Source organism: Dromiciops gliroides, chromosome 4, assembly GCF_019393635.1.
Source record: "Dromiciops gliroides isolate mDroGli1 chromosome 4, mDroGli1.pri, whole genome shotgun sequence".
Lineage (NCBI taxonomy): Eukaryota > Metazoa > Chordata > Mammalia > Microbiotheria > Microbiotheriidae > Dromiciops > Dromiciops gliroides.
In genome coordinates this window covers 255,768,421-255,790,690 of record NC_057864.1, presented here as the reverse complement: position 1 = coordinate 255,790,690, position 22,270 = coordinate 255,768,421, and the positions used below count along the sequence as shown (strand labels likewise).

General features: G+C 43.2%; 1 protein-coding gene across 1 annotated transcript; it reads right to left on the bottom strand.

Annotated features, from left to right (window-relative positions):
• Window positions 1-404: 404 nt before the first annotated feature.
• On the bottom strand, window positions 405-22,204 carry BYSL (bystin like). The gene is made up of 7 exons (XM_044005238.1): window positions 21,831-22,204; window positions 17,051-17,210; window positions 8,542-8,680; window positions 7,159-7,292; window positions 4,291-4,451; window positions 4,026-4,128; window positions 405-1,586 (listed from the first exon to the last, which is right to left on the bottom strand). The coding sequence occupies exons 1-7, from the start codon at window positions 22,093-22,095 to the stop codon at window positions 1,241-1,243; spliced, it is 1,308 nt and encodes a 435-aa protein (XP_043861173.1). The 5' UTR covers window positions 22,096-22,204; the 3' UTR covers window positions 405-1,240.
• Between the last annotated feature and the right edge of the window lie 66 nt (window positions 22,205-22,270).

Here is a 22,270-nt window from a genome sequence, read left to right as displayed (position 1 = left end):
TCTAGGACCAGGGCTTCCCCAGTCCTTGCCATACTTGTCTGGAGGAGCTATTTCCATTGTAGCTTGAGTATGATATGGCCTGCAGCTCCAAAGACCAACTGACCCCCTTTTAACCCCAATCTGTCAAGTCTCTTGGGGAAAGGGTATGTCTACAGAATATTCTTTTTAAATGTCTGGGTTCCTCCAGCAAGGGTGATGGAGTGGCCAAGAAAGTGAACGTGCTCTTGGCCTGCAGAAAAGGGCGAAGGAGGCACCAGTGTCTCCATACTTGGGTCCTGGTTGCGCTCATCCGCAGTATGTGTCTAGAGTTGGAAAGCACCTGGGGACAACCAGGACTCTGCAGGGCCTCAGAGTTCATGGCTGAAGCAACTGGAGATATTTAAAGTGGAGAAGAGACTCAGGGAGATATTCAAATATACATTTATCTCTGCAACTTCTACTGGTCCTTGGGGCTAAACAGAACAAGTCCAATGCTGCCCTTCAAATACTGGAAATTACAAGGAATATATATCCTGAAAAAAGAAGGCAGGGGGTGGCAGGAAGGTGGCATAGAGCGGTCTTCAAGCTGTCATGTGGGAGATTAGACTTATTCTGTTTGGCCCCACAAGGCACCCAGGGTAAAAGCCACAGAAGCAAATTTAATGTCAATGTCCTAAGGTGAAAGAGGCTGGCTAGGGAGCTGGTGGCTACCACTCCAGAGGTCTTTACGCAGAAGTCAATGACCATTTGTCAAGTATAGAGAAAGGATGGGCCATTTAGGTCCATTCCAAAGCTAAAATTCTGTGACTAAGACCAAAGACATCTGAGTTCTAGTCTCAGGGTTCTCCTCACTTCATGGATACCTTATTCTTATCTAAAGATTGTTGAGGGGAAGGGAGAGGGTGGGAGGGTCTAGGGCAAGGACAATGTGACAAATGAGATAAATCCATAGCTTTTTTTTTTGTATGTGTGTGTTTTCACACCCAACATCCACCTGCCTCAGTTGCTAACTTCTTCCGCCATGCCACAGAGCAAGTTAGGGCTTCTAGAACAGAACCGGACCAGGGGAAGTTGTGTCAGGCACTTAGGCCATTATGATTCAAGTCTGGCCAGGGAGATCAAAGCACTTCAGTTCTGTCTTCTAGGTGCCCCCAAATCACACAGTCCTAGGAGCCATGACAAAATAACAGAACAGTTCACGTGGCTTCCATCCCTTTCCCCACCGAAGTGGGGAATGTAGCAGCAGTTTTCCTCAGGAACCTCAGTCCATATTCACAGAGGGTCCTTCTACATCACGGGCAGTTGCGCTGAGCAGCTCCCTCCGGATTTCGGGGGACAGCTGAGGGTGGGGCTGCAGGCGAAGAAGTTCTAGCAGGGCCTCCTTCTGCTCTGTGGTGAGATCAGCTTTATAGCGCTGGGCCAGGGTCAGTAGGCTCTGGTGCCAAAGAACAGGCAGCTTTCTCTGCTCAGTCTGGAAGGCCATGAAGTGGAAGACCAAGGCATCCAGTACCCGGAAGGGCAGTGCGTACTTCTTGTCCAGCAGCAGCCGTAAGAAGATGCTGTTGGCTCCACTGTATTCCATCTCAGCAATTTTCAGCATGGCTGCACTGCGGGGGGAGGAGAAGCAGGGACAACAGATGAACATCTCCGTGCCACTAATACCCTAAAGGGTTCTCAGTTGGGAAATAGCCAGAGATAGCAGTCACACTAAGGAAACACAGACTCTGAAGCTTAAGATGAGCAAACTGGAGACAAGAATGCAATTGGGATGGAGAAAAGGGCATTACTGACAGGAAATTCTTAGGGGGCAAGAAGTACAACTGCCTTACATTGGGTAATTAAATAACAGGAACAGACTGGTACAATAGAATCAAGAGGATCTGGGTTGAAATGCTGCAGAATATTCCTGCTGTCTGCTGTCACTCAGGTACCTGTGTGACCTTGGGCAAGTCTCTCTGGGCCTCAATTTCCTTATCTGTAAAATGATGAGATTGGACTGGATGGCCTCTAAAGGGCCTTTCCAACTCTATGATTTTATGATCTCTGGTCTTACATTTTGAGGTGAGGGGCATGTTCTCAGATTCTAAAGTCACAGAATTTAGGGCTGAAAGGAAACTTTTTTGGGGGGGGAGGGGGCAATGAGGGTTAAGTGACTTCCCCAGTCACACAGCTAGTTAAGTTTCAAGTGTCTGAGGCTGAATTTGAACTCAGGTCCTCTTGAATAAGAATAATGCATCAATTGAAGCAGTGCATTAAAAAAAATTCTTAAGACAGAAAATGGATGGTAGGACAAATTTTTATTTCAAAATAAAATTATAAAATTTTTGCATCAATTGACCCACCAGATCCTTCTAGTGTTCAAGATGATATAATCTAATGCTCCCATTTTAAAGATTAATAAACTGAGGCTCAGAGAAGATAAATAATATCCCCATGGTAATAAGCTGGGATTTCAATGCAGGTCTTTTGATGGCAAATCCCAGGCTCATTTCCACTGTATTAATATAGCACTTTACTGGTTACAATGCATTTTACATACACAATCTCATTTAATCCTTGTGTCCCCTTCTCCCTTCCTGCCAAGCCTCTCCAAACCACCAAAGGCCAGGCTGGGGCAGAGTGAAGCCACTGGGTTCTGCACTCTCTGACCTCGAGGCCATTTGACACAAGCTCACCATCTCTCTTTTTTTTTTTTTGCGGGGCAATGGGGGTTAAGCGACTTGCCCAGGGTCACACAGCTAGTAAGTGTTAAGTGTCTGAGGCCGGATTTGAACTCAGGTACTCCTGAATCCAGGGCCAACGCTTTAGCCACTGCGCCATCTAGCTGCCCCCTCACCATCTCTTTAACTGTCATCTAACCACCACTACTGCTACTTCTAATATTGGAATTAATTGTTCTTTAAATGTCTGACAGAATTCATTTGTAAACCCATCTGGCCCTGGAGATTTTTCTGAGGGAGTTCATTGATGGTTTGTTCAATTTCTTTTTCTAATATGGGCTTATTTAAGGATTTTATTTCCTCTTCAGTTAACCTAGGCAATTTGTATTTTTGTAAATATCGATCCAACTACTGCTACTTCTGGGAAGGACTTATTAATGGACTATTCTAAGGTTTCCTTTAGCACCTTTGTGAACTGGCCTCCACTCCCCTACATGTGTAATCTCTTCCATTAGAACCCAATGTCTTCTAGGGCAGGCACTGCCTCAATTCTGCATTTGTATCTTCAGCACTTAGCACAGTGCTTGGAGCACAGTGAAGAGCAAGGGAAATGAGCATGTATCCAATGTCTGCTACATGCCAGGCACTGTGCTATTATCTCATTTGGTTTTCCCACCACCCTTAGAGGGAGGTGCTGTTATTATCCCCATTTTACCATTGAGGAAAGGGAGACAAATGAAGCTAAGTGAGTGGTCGGAGGCTGGATTAGAACCGAGGCCTAACTCAATCTCAGCCAAGTGCCTCATCCCCTGAACTACCCTAATTCCTTCACTTTCATCCTCACAGCAGCCCTGTGAGTATGTATAGCCAGTAGTTCCCCTTTATCTTGAAGATGAGGAAAGAGAAGGGGAGCAGGGTCAGAGGGCTTGGATTCAGGCCCCAGCGGTCACTGCTTCTGTGACTTTAAACAAGGCACTTAATTTCTGGCCTCAGTTTCCTCACATAGCAATGAGGAAGTGGGACCAGATGGCTTCTGAGGTCCCTTCCTACTCTAATCTTTGACGTGCCCACAGCTCACTCAGCCAACAAGCCAGGACTTAAACAGAGACTGTCTGACTCCTAATCCATAGTTCTTTCCACTGAATGGTGCTGCTGCCTCTCAATGACACTTACTAAAGCTAAACCAGTGGGTTAAGGGAGAGGCTGAAAGAAGTGAGATCTGACTCATACCTTTGACCTAGCCTTGAACTTTGCCCTCTGCATCAGTTTCCCTATCTGAACCACGGGGGTAACCTGGCTAACCCTATCCCTGAATTGTCCAGGACATTGGGAGCACTGATGGATACAAAAAGAAAGGGCAGCTTTGAGAAAATAACCCCCTAGTACCTTGAGTGCAGCACGGGGATGGAGCACTTGGTGATGATGCTGCCCACAATGATGGCCTCGCGAAGGGTACAGGTCCCAGATTCACATAGTGGGATCAGGATTCCTGGTGGGGGCGGGGGCAGAGAAAAAGAGAAAAGACTGTTAGTGAGGACTGGGAGCTGAGGAGAAAGAGGTGGGAATAGTGAGTGCCATGTTTAAAGGGAACTCTGCCCCCAGCTCCAGGAACCAATGAACACACCTCAGAAAGGCCTACTCTTCGACTTACCTTTGAACCATGCCCCAGTCTTGAACAATGCTTTCTTGAGCGCCATGTAGAGGTGAAAGTTAAGGCGTTTGTATTCAGCAATGTCATCTCGCACCCGGGGGAGAAGCACCAAGTTGTAGAAGCGCTGGGCCATCCTATCCTTGAGATTGGATGAGAAGATCCTGGGTGTACAAATTTGCAGGTTAGTCACAGATGCATTTGGGGGGCGGGGGTGGGGTCACACAGCTAGTAAATGTCAAGTGTCTGAGGCCTGATTTGAACTTAGGTCTTTCTGACTCCAGGGCCGGTGCTTTATCCACTACACCACCTAGCTGCCCTCAACAAATGCATTAAAAAAAAAATTTTTATCCCCCCTGCCCCCTTACATGTAAACACAGTTTTTAACAGTTTGTTTTTTAAGTTTTGAATTCCAAGTTCTATCCCTCCCTCCCTGAGATGGCAAGCAATCTGATATAGGTTATACATGTGTAATCATGTAAAACATATTTCCATATTAGTCATTCTAAGAAAGGAAGGAAGGAAGGAAGAAAAAGGAAGGAAGGAAGGAGGGAGGAAAAGAAAAAATAGTTTGCTTTGGTCTGTGTTCAGTTCTTCTCGAGGTGGATAGCATTTTTTATTATGAGTCCTTTGGGATTGTCTTGGATCACTGCATTGCTGAGAATAGCTAAGTCATTCACAGTTGATCATTGTACAGTATTGCTGTTACTATTTACACTATTCCCCTGGCTCTGCTCACTTCATTCTGCATCAGTTCATGTAAGTCTTTTCAGGTTTTTCTGAAATCATCCTGCTTGTCATTTCTTACAGCACAATAGTATTCCATCACAATCACAAACCACGATTTGTGCAACCATTCCCCAAATGATGGGCATTCCCTCGATTTCTAATTCTTTCCCACTGCAAAAAAGCTGGTATAAATATTTTTATACAAATAGGTCCTTTTCCTTTTTTTGGGGGGGGGGGGAGAAGAGGGGGAACAGACCTGGTAGTGGTATTGGTGGATCGAGATGCACAATTTTATAGCCCTTTGAACACAGTTCCAAATTACTCTCCAGAATGGTTGGATCAGCTTACAACTCCACCAACAGTGCATTAGTGGCCCAGTTTTGCCACATCCCCTCCAACATTTATAACTTTCTTTTTTTGTCACTTAACTAACCTGATAGGTGTGAGGTGGTATCTCAGAGTTGTTTTAATTTGCATTTCTCTAATCAGTAGTAACTGAGAATTTTTTTTTATATGATTATAGATAGCTTTGATTTCTTTGTCTGAAAACTCACAGATGAGATTTTAAAGCAAGCACTTTGTAAACTACTAAGTGCTAGCTGAACATGAAGTAATATTATTATTGTTGTTGTTGGATAGAGCCTGGTCATTCACGTACCACTCTGGATACTATGGAAACAGCACTGGTCTGAAATGAAAAGAGTTTACCTTTCCTGCAGTTCTGCAGGAGAAGTCCTGGGTACTCCACACCAGGGCTGCCATGAATACAGTGAAAAGAGCCTTGGAGGTGGCATCAGGGGGACCTTCGTTTGATCCTTGCTTTGCCACCTACTGTGAAGCCCTGGGCAAGTCTCTTCACCTTACTGGGCCTTTCTCTGTTCATGTGTCAAATGAAGAGGTCTGACTTGATGCTTCTGAAATCCTTTCCCAGATAAGTCAATGACCCTATGGATCACCACCCACTTCTGCTTCCTAGAGAACTTCTCTTCCCTTGCCAGTCCCCCAACAATTCCAGGGCAGACTCGGGGAGAATGGAGGGAACGGGATGAGAGCAGAGTGACATAAGGGCAGCTCAGAGCTTTCACAGGAGATGAAGCTCTTTGGCACCTTTTCTTCATCGTTCTGGTTGAAAACCAGCAAAGTCGAGTGAAGATGTTGCAAATGCCAAGTTGTTCTTCATGACACCCCAGGGCATTGTGAAGAATGGATGAAAGTCCAGCACTCTAGACCTAGATCCTGGGGCGTGCCCAGGGACCAGTGGAGATTATCTAGGAATGCCCATGACCACTTTAGGAGACCAGTAAGCCTAAGCAGGCAGCAGGTCACCAGTCCTTTCTTCAGTCCAAAATAACTGCCTTAAGACAGAGATATGACCACAGGACTCTTTTAGGACCCCTGCTTTTTAGGGCTTCACAATTTGACTCCCATCTCCCTTTCTAGTCTGGTCCTCTCCATTCACTACAGTTGAGGTAAACTAGAGTATCCAGTAGCTGTTCTCTGATCTTGTCCAACATTCAGCTCACATCAGTGCCTCTGGGCAGACTGTCAGCTAATCTGGCATCACCCACCCTTTCCTTCTCCTGTTGTCATTCTCTTCCAGATCTAGCCCCAGCACTGCCACATCCTTCTGGACTCTTCCAGCTGAAAGGAACTTCTCTCTCTTCTTCCATTCACAGAACATTTTGTCTGGACCTCCCCACAACCTCCAATTAAATGCTCTTTAAAGGCATAGATTCTGTTTCATTTTGGGTATTAGGCAGCTGGTACAGTAGTTGAGAGTCAGGAAAACCCAAGTTCAAATCCAGCCTCAGACACTTACCATGTGACCCTGGACAAGTCACTTAACTTTCATTTGCCTTAGTTTCCTCAACTATAAAATGAGGATAACAAGAGCTTGAAGAGTTGTGAGAATCAAATAAGATTTGTAAAGTGCTTACTCTCTTCCCATTGCTATCTTTGTATCCCAAGTGCTTAGGACCAGTGTGACACACATAGAAGGTACTTAAATAACTTTGGCTGAATTGAACTGAAATATAACAGAGGGACTTGAAGGTAACAAACCATGTGATTAAGAGGCTCCATGGAATGAGAGGAAGTAGGGCCAGTCAGGGTCTCCCCTCTAGACTAAGGCTTCTCCTTTACCTGGTCGCCTGGTACATGGCAGCTGCAGTCCAGCTCTCTGGCTCTGTGATATAGAGGATCTGCTCCCAATTGGAGAGAGCGGGAATAATTTTAAATGCCTTGGGAAGTTTGCCACTCCGGTACTTGGATAACACCTGGGGTGAAGGGGAAATCATGAATTATAAATGAGAAAAAGTAATATTTTAAAAACACAGGTCTGACCATGTCACTCAAGAAGGTCCTGGGGTTGGGGGGGTGGGTGGGGTAGCTCCCTATTGCTTGTAGGCTAAAAGTGCAACACTTTTCTTTGCCTTGTAAAACTCACCAAACACTGGCTCTAGCCCCTCTTAACAGGACTACCTATTATACATCACTCTCCTTTTCCCACCCCTAAGAGTACAGTCACCCATTACATCCCACCTCACATCTGTGGGTATTGAATGCCTTCTCTTCTCACTTCTACTTCTTAGTTTCTACTCCTCAGCCCAAGTGCCGCCTCCTATATAAGGCTGACATTAATCTCCAAGTTGTTAAGTCCACCCCTATATTACTATGTATTCCACTGCCTGAAGAGAATTTAAGTTCCTTGAAGACAGGGACTTTTTCACTTTTGTCTTTAAATCCCTAGTACCTAGCCTGGTGCTTGGCACTCAGTAGGTGCCTGATAAAACCCACCCCCCCTCCTACCTTTCCAGTCTTCTTACACCTTACTCCTCCAACACATATTCTTTGAGTCAGTGGCACTGGTCTCCTGGTTATTCTGTGCTCAACAACTCTATCTCTTAGCTCTGGGCATTTTCCCTGGCTGCTCCCATGTCTGGAATGCTCTCCTTCCCCTACTCCCAACTACTGACCTCCCTGGCTACATTTAAGTCCCAACTCCCACCTTCTTTAGGAGGATTTCTCCAACCTTTTTTTTTTCTTTGGTGAGGCAATTGGGGTTAAGTGACTTGCCCAGGGTCACATAGCTAGTAGTAAGTGTTAACTGTCTGAGGCCGTATTTGAACTCAGGTCCTCCTGAATCCCGGGCCAGTGCTCTATCCACTGTGCCACCTAGCTGTCCCCTCTCCAACCTCTCTTAATTCCGGTGCCTTCCCTTTAATTATTTCCTATTTATCCTATATATACACTTGGCTTTGTTTCTATTTGTTTGCCAGTTGTCTCCTCCATTAGTCTGTAAACTCCTTGAGGGTGGGAATTGTCTTTTGTCTCTTTTTGTATCCCTAGCACTTAGCATAGAGCCTGGTACACAGTAGGCACTTAATACATTTTTATTGATTGCTGATTAATTCTTGTTGAATAAGTGAAGAAAACTTCTGTTTTGAGCAACAAACATGATTTAAGCACGTCCAAGAATTAAAGAGTTTTCATCACTGCTCCTTCCCTCAATGCCACAGGTCTTACCTCTTTAACACCCTTGTAGACTTCGAGAACCCGGGGGTCCAGCTGGGGCATAGGGCAGCCTGACACCTCAGACATAACAGTTTCCACCTCTGTCTTCTTCTCTGTCAATTTCTCCATGATGATGTCTGCCAGTGTACGCCTGAAGGCAGAGGGAAGAGATGCAGTTGTAGGAACAGGTCAGATGGGATTAACCTTCCCAAAGATTACCTGATTTTACATTCCTCAACTTTAATTTTGATGATGAAATACCTCTGGTGGGAGATAAGGTACCTGCCACATTCCTGATGAAAAGACTAGAGCTGAATAGAGAATCTGACATTCAAACACAAGACTCCAAAGAAGTATAAAAGAATAAACATGAAATCATAAGAGACTCAGTAAAGTTAAATGGGAAGATAATACATGTAATTCCTAAGAACTTCATCATTATTATGGCAGTCTGAACCGGTCTACATAGGCAGAGCACATGGGTGTGAGTCACTTATGTTGGAATGATCTAAAAGAAATGAAGAGGTGAGAAAGAGGGATGCTCTGGGAAAAGGGGAATGGGAGAGGTAGAATGAGGAAAATTATCTCAAAGAGGCACACAAGGAAGAGCTTTTACAGTGGAGGAGAAAATGGGGGGAATTGTGGGCAATGCTTGAATTTTACTCATCAGAATTAGTTCAAAGAGAGAAGAATATACACACACTCAATTAAGCAAAGAAATCTATCTTACTCAACAGGGAAATAGGAGGGAAGGTGATAAGAGAAAGGCGGGGGGCACAGATTGATAAAAAGGGAATGCAGATTAATGGAGGCAGTGGTCAGAAGAAAAACAGACTTGAGGGACAGATAAACAGAATAGGATGGAGGGAAACATAGTAATCATAACCAAAGGTCTTTTTTTTTGGGGGGGGGGCAGTGCAGTGAGGATTAAATGACTTGCCCAGGGTCACACAGTTAGTCTGTGTCAAGTGTCTGAGGCTGGATTTGAACTCAGGTCCTCCTGAATCCAGGGCTGGTGCTTTATCCACTGCGCCACCTAGCTGCCCTAGTAATCATAACTAAATGTGAATGGGATAAGCTCACCCCCCCCCCCCCCAATGGAAGCAGATAGCAGAATGGATTTGAAACCAGAATCCAACAGTATTTTTTTTTTTATATACAAGAGACACCTGAAACAGAAAGATACACAGAATTAAAATAAGGAGGTGGAACAGAATCTTTTATCCTTCAGCTTAAGTTAAAAAAAAAAAAAAGCAGGGGTAGCAATTATGAATTCAGACAAAGCAAAAATAGATTTAATTAAAGAGATAATCAAAGAAACTGCATTTTGATGAAAGGCCCCATAGACAATGAAGTAATATCAGAAAAAATTGTACAGCAAGTTTCTTTATATTTTTTTCTTAAATATATAGGGAACTGAGCCAAAATTTATAAAAGAATCCCCCCAACTGATAAATTGTCAAGGGATGTGAGAGGGTTTTCTGAAGAACTTAAAGCTACCTATAGTTATATGAAAAAATGCTGTAAATCATTATTGACTTAGGGAAATACAAATTAAAACAACTCTGAGGTACCATCTCACACCTATCAGAAATGACAAATCCTGGAAGGGATGAGAAAATAGGTATGCTAATGAACTGTTGGTAGAGTTGTGAACTGGTCTAACCATGCTGGAGAACAATTTGGAACTATGCCCAAAAGCATACATTTTGACCCAGCAATAGCGCTACTAGGCCAACATCCAAAAGAGATAAAAGAAAAAGGACCTATATGTACAAAAATATTTATAGCAACCCTTTTGGTGGTGGTGAAGAATTGGAAATTAAAGAGATTTCCCAATGGGAATAAACAAATTGTGGTATATGACTGTGACAGAATACTATGGAATAAGAAATGATGAAGGGGACAGTTTTAGAAAAACATGGGGAGGCCTACATAAACTGATGGAGAGTGAAGTAAGCAGAATCAGATCATTGTACACAGTAACAGCAATATGGTGATGATGATCAACTGTGAAAGACTTGGCTACTCTGATCAATACAATGATCTAAGACAATTCCAAAGGACTCATGATAAAAAAAAATGCTATGTACTTCTTGAGAGAGAACTGATGGGAGTCTGACTATAAAGTGAAGTATAGTTTTCTCATTTTATTTTTCTTGCCTTTTCTAATATGGAAATGTTTTGCATGATTTCACATGTATAATTTATATCATTGCATTCCTGGCCTCAGTGGGTAGGGGAGGGAAGGAGAAAATTTGGTATTCAAAAATTTAAAAGAATTCTAAAAATAAATTTTAAAAAGGAAGAAGATGATAATTGCCTGTTCCTGCTCCAGGTATGTCCATCTACTACTTCTTGTTCATATATAGTTAAGACTCACCTGCCTAGCTTTGTCAGGATGAGATGGGTCACCTAAGTGAACATCACAGTTGAACTGAAGCTTTTGCCACTGAAACCCTACTCAAAAGTCTCACTGGGGCTTGACTGGCTTCCTGAGGTGAAACAAACTCACAATTCTACCAAGTCAGAAAGCCTTTGAGTCCAGGCTGATCATCAGAAGCTTAGTCATCAGAAGACTTCTTTAGCTTCAGCAATTCCTTTGAAAAGTGCCTGTTTATATCTTGTAACTATTTGTCTGGAAGGGAATGGCTTTTAGTTGTTTTTTGTTTTTTTTTTTTGGTGAGGCAGTTGGGGTTAAGTGACTTGCCCAGGGTCACACAGGTAGTAAGTGTTAATAAGTGTCTGAGGCCGGATTTGAACTCAGGTCCTCCTGACTCCAGGGCTGGTGCTCTATCCACTGCACCACCTCGCTGCCCCAGTGCCACCTGAATAGAAGTCCTTTATTGGAAAAATCTGTTGCAAATATTTCTTTCCCAGATACCTGTTTCCTTCCTATTTATGAATTCACTGGTTTTATTTACTGGCCACAGCAACTCACAAAGACTGCTGTTTGGAAGAATGGAAACAGTGATGAATTTAGAGTCAGAGGAACTCACGTAGAATTCCATTCCAGCCTGAGTCCTTGGTACCTGTTTAACCTCAGGCAAATCACTCCCCCTCTCTGGTCCTCAGTTTCCTCGTCTGTAACAAAGGGATTGGAGTAGACGGTCTTTTCCAGCTCCATATCTGGAATCCTGGGATGGTATTCACAGGTGATGTTTTATGGACTGATGGCTGGAGCACTCTCACAGATACCTGAAGTCTTGAAACAGTGAAAGCCAACAACTTCAAACACTCCACCTTGTTTAGTCTATTCATTTTGAATGAAAACCTTTCTAAAACATATACTTCTCAGCAGTCTTAAAGAGACAGAATGGAATGTAACCTTTCCTTGATGATCTGAGCCACCATTACAGAAATCAACTATTGTGCTGTGCAGTGATTCAATTAAGCCCAACAGGGATTTTAAGGCTGCTTGCATCTATACTAAACAAGTCTAGGTAGCCTTGCTTTTTGCATTCTTATGACTGTTTTTTTTTTTTTAAGTGAGGCAATTGGGGTTAAGTGACTTGCCCAGGGTCACACAGCTAGTTAAGTATTAAGTGTCTGAGGCCGGATTTGAACTCAGGTACTCCTGACTCCAGGGCCGGTGCTCTATCCACTGCGCCATCTAGCTGCCCCTTTATGACTGTTTTTGATAGTTTTTCCTATCTTTCCTCTTGTCAAGGGTCACTTAGAATCAAAGAATCTTCAAATGGGAAGAGATCTTAGAGATATTCCGGGTCTAACCTTCCACTCTGTGTAGAAAACCTCTCTATGACATTCCTGAGAGGTAGCCATCCAATCTCTGCTTGAATATATCTTGTGATGGGAAGCCCACCGCTCTAAAAAGGCAACATGTTCCATTCTTCTAATGGTTAGAACACTTCCAAATGCGGAACCTGAACTTGCCTCTTTATAATGTCCCTCCATTGGTCCTGGCTCTGTTCTCTGAAGCTATACAGAATTAGCTTAATCCTTTCAAAATGACATTAGAGGACAGCTATTAAAGTACAAAATTTTAGAGCTGAAAGGACCCTTAACATCCAATCATACCCCAAAAGGGACCCCTACTAAAACATACCCAACAAGTGGTCATGCAGGTTTACAGACCTCCAATGAGGGCAAACCTCTTCTCCTTGCCCCGCCTCCAACTCCACTCTCCAATCACGAGGCAGCCCCTTCCACTTTGGGATGGTTCAAATTGTTAGGAAGTCTTTCGGACATCATCAGACCTCAATGGGCTTCTTTGCAATTTCTGTTCCCAGCTCCTGGGACTGTCTCTGAGTCAAACGGAATTTCTCTTTCATGTGACCGCCCTTCAAATAAATGAAGATGGCAATCGTGTCCTTCCCTCCATGTGCCTACCCCAGCCCAATCTTTTCCAGGCTAAACATCACTTATGTCTTTCCTGAGAATCAGGGTTGAACATTCCCACCTCCTTCAATTGTGTCTCAGACCACATGGTCTTGAGTCACACATTATCATGAATCACTCTCCTCGGGGCTGGGGGCAGTCTGTTAATGTGCACTTTTAAATGTGATCCCCAGGATCGGATATGCTGTTGAATGTGGGGCAGGACCAGGTTCTTTCATCTTCTTCATTCTGGCCACCAGAGCTAGGAATTCAGACTTAGGCTTTTTTGACCTTCATATTACAGGGCTGATTCGTGTTCAGTTTCTAGCACATTAAAATCCATTTTACATGAACAACAATTCATATAAACAGGGGAAATTTTTCCCCATTCTATATTTTTGCTCTGAAGTATATTTTCCTGATTCTAAGTACTTACAAGTACTTTTACTTTTCTCTTTCATCTCTATTAAGTTAATAACTGGCATTTATTCAACACTTTGAAGTTTGCAAAATGCTCTATACACAATCACCTCATTTGGCACTCAAGAATCTGTGTGGTAGATTCTATGGGTATTATTATCCCCTTTTTACCCAAGAGTAAACTGCAATTTAGAAGAGAGACTGACTTGTGCAGGCTCACACAGTTATCACAGACAGGATTTATAATTTGTTCTTCCCAAATCCAAAACTAATACCTATCCAAGATGCCACAATGCTTCTTGTTAGATAGTAACCCAACTTTTTTCAGGCTATTGAAATCTTTTTGGATGCAGATGCTATCATCTATGATGTAAGCTATTTCTCCTAGCTTTGCATTAGCTACAGATTTTGTTTCCCTTTACCTGAGTAAAAGATAAAAAAGATGAAAGGAAGGACATAGAACTGTGTGGCATGCCCAGTTGGGACAATCTCTTCCAGACTGATACCTATCAATGAATCAATATTTGGAGCAGTTACTATATTATCATCTAATTCACATTTCTCCATAGTATTCATAAGATAATGAAAGACTTTTTCTTATGGCTTGCTGAAATCTATTCCTTTTTCTCCCTCCACCTTAAAAATTGGTAAAGAGAAGTGAGGAAACTCAGGATGTCACAAAATACTGAGGCTATTTCTGTAATGTTCCAAAGTATTCAGATTAAGTGATTGAGAGCCAACACCCCAGAGCAATTGCAGGGAACTCCCAAAGGGGCTGAGGAAATAGCTTAAAAATGCACATGATCATAAAAAGGAAGGCAACAATTGAAGGAAGATGTCATAAAAAAATACTTCAAAGGCTATGGAATGAAAAGTCAGTCAATAAACATTTATTAAGAACCTACTATGTGCCAGGCACTATGCTGAGTGCTGGAGATAGACAGAAAGGCAAAAGACAGTCCCTGCCCTGAGGAAGCTCACAATCTAATGGGAGAGACAAAAAGCAAACAAGAGTACAAACAATAGATGTATGAGAAAAATGAGCATTAAAAAAAAATGGGAAAGGCTTCCTGTAGAAAGGGGGACCTGAGGGAAATCAGGGAAGGCAGGAGGCAGGAATGAGTCCATAATGGGGAGGGATCGAATTTCAGGTGTAAGAAGACTATAAAAGTGGGGGCAGGGGAGGCAGAAAATTAGAGGATTATATATTTGATGCCAGAAGCAACAGGGGTGTGACAAGGTCACACCTGTATTTTAGGCAGACCGCTTTGACATCTGGGTAGCAGATACACTGGCTTGAAGCAGGCAGACCCACCAGCAAACTACTGCAATAAGCTGGGAATAAGGTGACTGAGGGCCCGGACCAGGGTGGTGGTGGCGTTAGAGGAGAGAAATGGCATATGTGAGAGATGTTACAAAGCTGGAGCAACAAAGCAGTGAGGCACGTATTACACAACAGACTATTGATTCATACCAATACAGAATACAGAGAGAAAGAGCTTGCCCAAGAGGAAGGTATGGAAAAGACACAAGAGTACTGGGTTATGGAGTGCACAACTGCTAAAGATTCTGGGGGCCAATTGGCAAAGTATATGAAGAAACAGCTGTTATGGTGTAACTACAAGGAAAGAATTCATGGTATTCTGCTGGGGGAAAAGAAGTAAGAACAAGATAAAGAGCAACTGGGAGGGGGGCAGCTAGGTGGTGCAGTGGATAGATAGAATACCAGCCCTGGATTCAGGAGGACCTGAGTTCAAATCTGGCCTCAGACACTTGACAGTTACTAGCTGTGTGACCCTGGGCAAGTCACTTAACCCTCATTGCCCCAACAATACAAAACAAAACAAACAAACAAGAGCAACTGGGAGAGGACTGATGAAGCGTACAGGACACCAAATGAAAGAGCCAAAAGGGTAATGCATACTACTACAGAAAAGAGGGAAGATAAAGAAGAGGAGGAAGGGGAAAGGACGCACATTTGACAGATCTGCAGAATGTGTTTTGTTTGGTGACAAGACTGTCTTGCTTTTGCATTTGTGCTCCCACTACCTAGCACATAAACACTTGTTCATGGACAAAAAAGATACCCTTTATAATAAATATGTACCACTTTATAATAAATAACACCACTACCACAGCATGTAGGGGATGAAATACATAACTTCCATAAAGCAACTGGGGCAACCTTTGGCCCTTCTCTCCTTTCTTCCTCATGAATCATCCAGCTTTATGTCACCTCGGCAGGCCAGTGGGAAAAGCCCCAAACTTGGAGTCTGAAGCCCTGAGTTTAAACTTAAGCCTTGGTGCCTGTTACATGATCTGTGTAAGCCACTGACTGCCATGGGCTCTGTTCTTCCCTGCTGTCAAATGAGTGGGCTGGTTGGACTGATGAGTTCTAAGGATCATGCCTAAAACTCGCCGGCATCTAAAGCCACTCACCATCTGGTCCCTCAGACTTTTCCAGGTCTTCTTACAGTTCACCCCCTTCCACCAACTCTACAACAAAGGGACACGAGCCCCCTCGCTGTTCTTCCCACGACGCTCCTACTTGTTCCCCCGCTCTGGGAATGCTCTATCCTCCATTTTATCCCTGGCTTCTTTCAAGACTAGGCTCAGATCCCATCTTCTGTGGGAGGCCCTTACACCTAGTGCCTTCTCTCTGAGATGACCCTCCATTTACACTGGATTTATCTTGTACATAGTTATTTTACTATTCTCTCCCTCATTACAGTGTGAGCTCCTTAAGGGCAGGGACCATTTTTTACCTTACTTTATATCCCAGTACTTAGCACACTGTTTATCTAATAAGTACTTAAAATAAATGCTTCATGTCCAACTAAAGTCCCTTTCAACTACTCATTTTCACTCTTTCCAGTCTCAACCTTATATTGAAATGTAAGCTGGGTATACATTTAATAATTTCTTTCTTTCTTTTTTTTTTTTTTTGCAGGGCTATGGGGGTTAAGTGACTTGCCCAGGGTCACACGGCTAGTAAGTGTCAAGTATCTGAAGCCTGATTTGAACTCAGGTACTCCTGAATCCAGGGTGGGTGCTTTATCCACTGCGCCACCTAGCTGCCCCCCATTTAATAATTTCTAAAACCAGAAAAGAATACCTTGCTTAACCTATCACATGGGGTTGGTGGTATGGAGAGAATCAGGAGAAGGCAAGAAAGGAATGGAGGAATAACATGACACTGGAGAGTCACCAGCTGAAAAAGCAACTGAAGTCAGGATTTGAAAGCAAATAGTGAGATTGTGAATCTAATATTCCTTATACTGGGCAACATGTAGAGATTACAAGTGGGGCTTAGACAGAACTTGTTGTAGGCATTTCCACTTTCTAGGCAGACAACACAGCATGTATTAATTCACCTGGTACAGATTTCCTTGAAAACAGTGCAAAATCCTTTAACTATCTATGTTCAATATAGCCTTGGCCCAGGTGAATTCAGGAAAGGAATAGGAACATTCAAGTGTCAGATAACCCCTACTTATAACAGACTGTATAGTTTGAAACAGTTTTATCAGGAAGTCTGCACCTAGATGGATGAGGAGGCTCTTCACAGTGTCCTGAAGTCATTCTGGTCTTTAGTAGTACATCTTAACCTGTGTTCATCCAACCGATAATGATCTGATCCCCTTCAAAAAAAGGCCTAAACCTATCTTCAGTAGTGGGGATGAACAATCTGCCCTAGCAATCAACTCATCATTAGAATTTCCCACTGGGACCCAGTTGTCCCATCATTCCAATCCAACTCTACCTGAGTGGGGGGTTCTTGTTCATGAACATCTCGATGGCTTCCTCGTCTTCAGGATTGACAATTACCTCAGTGTCATACCCTGATCCTGCCATTTCTGCTGCCTTCTCCAAGGTTGGCCACTCGTCATCCTCTCCATCTGATTCACCAGCCTGGGCTCCTCCTATGGGAGAACAGTGAACATGTTGAAAGCACAACTTAAATCAATCCATAAGGTAAGTTCCTTCTGTTTGCTACACACTGTACTACCTGACATGGGGGATATAGATGAAGTTCTAGTCAAACACCTGCCATATGGAGCTTATAAATAAGCTAAACACACACAAAACAGTAACAATATCAGGACATGATTAAGTGCCCGAGTTTGTAGAAGCTCTTTTTTAAAGTAGCAAAGAACTGGAAACCAAAGGGGTGTCCATGAATTGAGGAAATGGCCAAACACGAATGGACATGAATGTGATGTCGATATCAGTGTGCCCAAAGAAAGGAGGAAAGGGACGATTTCAGGGAAACTTGGAAAGATGTATAAACTGATGCAGAGTGAAATGAGCAGACCCAGGAAAACGATGACAACTACAATGTAAGGATAAATACTTTTAAAAAACTTAACAACTGGGGCAGCTAGATGGCGCAGTGGTAAAGCACCAGTCCTGGATTCAGGAGTACCTGAGTTCAAATCCGGCCTCAGACACTTAACACTTACTAGCTGTGTGACCCTGGGCAAGTCACTTAACCCCAATTGCCTCACTAAAACAAAAACAAAAACAAAAAAACCTCAACAACTCTGATCAGTGAAGTGACCAACCATAATTCCAGGACACTGGTGAGGAGACATAATGCACATCTTGACACAGAGGTGACAGGCTTAGGATGCAGAATGAGATAGTTTTTTAGACGTGGACAACATGAGAATTTGTTTTACTTAACTAGGCTTATTTGTTATGAGAGAGAACAACATAAATTGCTGTTAATTAACAAAAATGGGGAAAAAAAGAACAGTTTGGCAAGACAGAGTGTATGCTGGGTAGTAGTGGAGAAAAAAGTTGTACACGTAAGGTCCTAATTGCTGGTCAAAGTAGTGAAGACAAGGTTCAGGCACATTAAAAAAAAAAAAGAATAGGGGGTATTATATAAATTCGAAACCTGGCAAAGATAGTAAATGTTATAGGAATTCCAAGAAATGAGGCAGCATTTCAATCAAATGTTAAATATAGGTGACAGTGAATGATGGTGTACTAGAAAGAGCATTAGACTTTGTAATCAAAGATTCAGAGCAGGAATGAACCTTAAGAGTATATTCCAATCCTCTCATTTTACAGATATGGAAACTGAGGACTAATAAGGTTCAATGGCTCACCTATGGTCACAAAGGCTAGTGACAGAGATAGGATTTGAATGTGAGTTTTGAAGCCAGGGCTCTTTTAACTGTACAGTGTTAGAATGTTCACTTTGCCTCATCTGTCAAATGGCAGGATGCAACTACCAGTTTTGGGAGAGAGTATCAGAAGATTTGGGGTGAATCAGACACTGAACTAGCTGTGCTAACACAAGCAAATGACTCAACCTTGTTTAGCTTCGTTCTCCTCACCTAATAATAATAATAATAATAATAATATTGGTAGTACTTATCTTATGGTTATTTGTGTGGTTCCACTAAGGTAACTAATCAGGAAACATTGATCAAGTACCTACTATGGGCCACTGTGCTAGACACTGAGGGAAGAATACAAAAATCAAATAAATGATCCCTGCCTTCAAGGGGCTAACATGCTATCAAAGGAGCCAACATGTGCATTTATAAGTATGTGGAAAACAAAATCTTTTTTTTTTTTTTCCCTAGGGAAGGCCACTGGCAGATGGAAAGATCAGGAAAGGCTTCATGGAGAAGGCAGTACTTGAGATGAATTTTGAAGGAAAGGGGTAGAATGAGGAGGAAGTAGTGCCAAGCACGGGGAACAGCCAGTGCAAAGGTATGGAGACTGGAAATAAGAGTGGGAGGAACAGCAAGAATGGCAATTCCTAGTTGGACTACAGGGTGGATAAAAAACTATATATGCCAGAGGAGTTCATATGTAATCCTAAAGGCAACAGGGAGCCATTTGAGTTTATTGAGTTATCTAAAGCTTATACTTTAGGAAAATCATTTTAGCACCTGTGATGGGACTGTGGCCAGGAGTAGTGAGTCTTTGAGACAATTAAGAGGTTACTGCAATAGTTTAGGTGAGAAGTGATAAAGGCCTGAACTAGGGTGGTGGCTAGCTATGTAGACAGAAAGGGAGGGCTGTGAGAGAAATGACAAGATCTGGGTACCGAATGGATATGTGAGTGAAGGAGCATGTCAAGGTTGTGAAACTGGATGAATGGAAGATGGAAATAGGGAGGTTAAGATGATGACATGGTTTTAGGACAAAGATAATGAACTCTGTACATAATATATTGAGTTTGAGATGCCTATGGGCCTGCCAGTTTGAAATGCCTAATAGGTAGTTAGAAATGTGGGGCTGAAGTTCAGGATATGGACTAGGGTTAGATAGAGATCTAGGCATCATTTGTGTGCCTGGCACACAGCGGATACATAAAAAAATGCATCTACTATGCATTTTATTTTCATTATTTAAATGAACAGACGTACAGGTCATTTTGCTCACACAATTTGATCTTAGCCTAAATAAGCCAAAAGATATGGAGTCCAAAATATAATCTTGAGGGACACCAGGGATGTGCTGGAGTCAGCTCCAACTAGCTCTTGGAACTGTTAAATTTTCAGTGTGAGGATCTGCCCCATAGAAATTGATAAAAGCTACAAATCAGAGCTTGATTTACCTTTCTGTTGATTATCTAGACTCAAGATACAGAGAACATGCTAATTATGCAGATTAATCTTAAAAGCATGTAGAAGAGCTGATTGCTAAATATTTACCAGCATACCACTAGGGTCTAACTACAATTAGACAGTGTGATTATGGATTATAAACCAGCAAAGGGGTCTGACAATGAATGGTCACACATGAAGGAAAAGCAGGAGAGTGAACTGTCTGAAAACCTAAATAAGGGAGAGTATCCAGGAGGAGAGGGTGGTTAGTGGTAGTAAATGCAGCAGAGAAATCAAAGATAAAAAGTGAGAAAAGGGTAATTAAATAATAGATGTAAACAGGGGGCAGCTAGGTGGCTCTGTGGAAAAAGCACTGGCCCTGGATTCAGGAGGACTTGAGTTCAAATCCGGCCTCAGACACCTGACACTTACTAGCTGTGTGCCCCTGGGCAAGTCACTTAACCCTCATCCCTCCCCCCCCCCCCCCCCCCCGGGCAAAAAAAAAAAAAAGAAAAAAGAAAAAGAAAAAAATAGATGTAAACAAACAAATGAAAAATGCTATTTGACACTTTTAAGTTATTACTGTCAGGTGACTTCTAAGGTCCTATCTAGGTGCAAAATTCTGAGAAGTCCAGTGAGAAGGAAAAGGAGGTGGATGAACATCACTGTTGGGGTTCCCCCTCACTCATATCCTCCTTGCCATAATGCCTGAGCCATCAAGTTGACAAACGTTTATTAAGTGTTTTCTATGGGTATAACAAAGGCAAAAACAGTAGCTGCTTCTAAGGAGCTCAGTCTAATGGGAGAAACAGCATGCAAACAATGATGACCAAAAATATATCCCAAAATAACTGGAGATCATATCAGGGAGAAGGCATTAAGAGGGACTGGAAAAAGATTCTTGCAGAGGGAGGAATTTTTTTAGTTGAAATCTAAAGGAAACTAGGGAAGCCAGGAGGCAGAGGTAAGGGAGAAAATTATAGACACGAGGGAAAGCCAATGAAAAGAGGAGTAGAGATGGAGTGTTTTGGTCAAGGAACATCAAGAGGGGCAGTGTCCTTGGATGGCAGAGGATGGTAAGGTATAAAAAGGTAGGAAGGGACCAGGTTATGAAAGGCTTTAAAAGCCAAATAGTATAATTGATCCTATATTTGAACCACTGGAGTTTACCGAATGCAGAATTATATGGTCAGAAGTGAACTTAAGGAAGAACGGTTTGACATCTCAGTGGAGCATGGACTGACCGGGAGTGACCTGGTTATACAATAGTCTAAAGATGAAGTGATGAGGGTCTGTACCAGAATGGGGGCAGTGTCAATGGAGAGAGAGATGGGGACATAATGAGACCACCAAATGAAACAGCAGAGAGGAATAAGAGAAGACAGATCAGAGTTTTGGGGCACCCTCACAGTTAGAAGGTCCAGCAAAGGAGTCAGCAAAAGAGCTCTCAGATGGGTAAAGTAGAACCAGGACATAACCAACACAAAGCAGTGTCCCAAAGACCTAGAGAAAATAGAATATTAAGAAGAGGGAGGTCGACTCAGTGTCAGAAGCTACAAAGATTTGGCGATTAAGAAATCACTGGTAACTTTAGAGAGTGCAGTGCCGTAAGAATGATGAGGTCAGAAACCAGATTGCAAAGAGCTGAGAATGAGAAGGTTAATGGAAAGTTAGTAGCTACTGTAAAATAGTCTTCTCAAATTGAGCCGAAAAGAGGGGGCCATATAGTCTGATAGAGTGGGATGGCCGGATCAAGTGAGGGTTTTGTTTTGGGGTTTTTTTGAGGATGGGGGGGGGGCGCAAGCTTGTCTGTTAGCAGTAGGGAGCACTAGCATACAGGCAGGGATTGAAGATTAGTAAGAGTATCTAAATCCGCAGGAGTTTCCCTGAAGCTCCGCTTTAAGTTTCTCGGCCCCCTCCCTTCCTCATCCCCGCCTTCCAGCGGAGGCCGGACTCGACCCCCTCACTAACCCAGATGCGTGGTGAGCTTTTTCGGCGCCGTCCTGTCACCCGACCCATGTTCAGCTTCTAGCTCCTCTTGTTGCTCTCGCGCTTGCTGCAGGATCCGCCGGGTCAGCCGGGGCCCCACGTACTCTTCTTCCTCCGTTCCGCGGCCTCGGTCCCTCCGTTTCTCCCGGCCTCCGGGTTGTACAGAGTCCCCTGCCAGGATCTGGTCCGCTAGAGGGGCATGCTTTGCTTGACCTCCGGCCTTGCGGGACGCCTTAATCTTAGGCATGGTCTCCACCACTCCTTCCTTTAAAACACACGTGGGGAACTGGCAGGAATTTGTACTGCGCCGGCGCCAAGCGTCGCGTAATACTCTGCGCCTCCCAGACGTACAAGACAATCTTCATTGGCTGATCGCAGCGCCTCCCAGCGGTGGGAGGCTGGAAACTGTTTCCGGTACTACC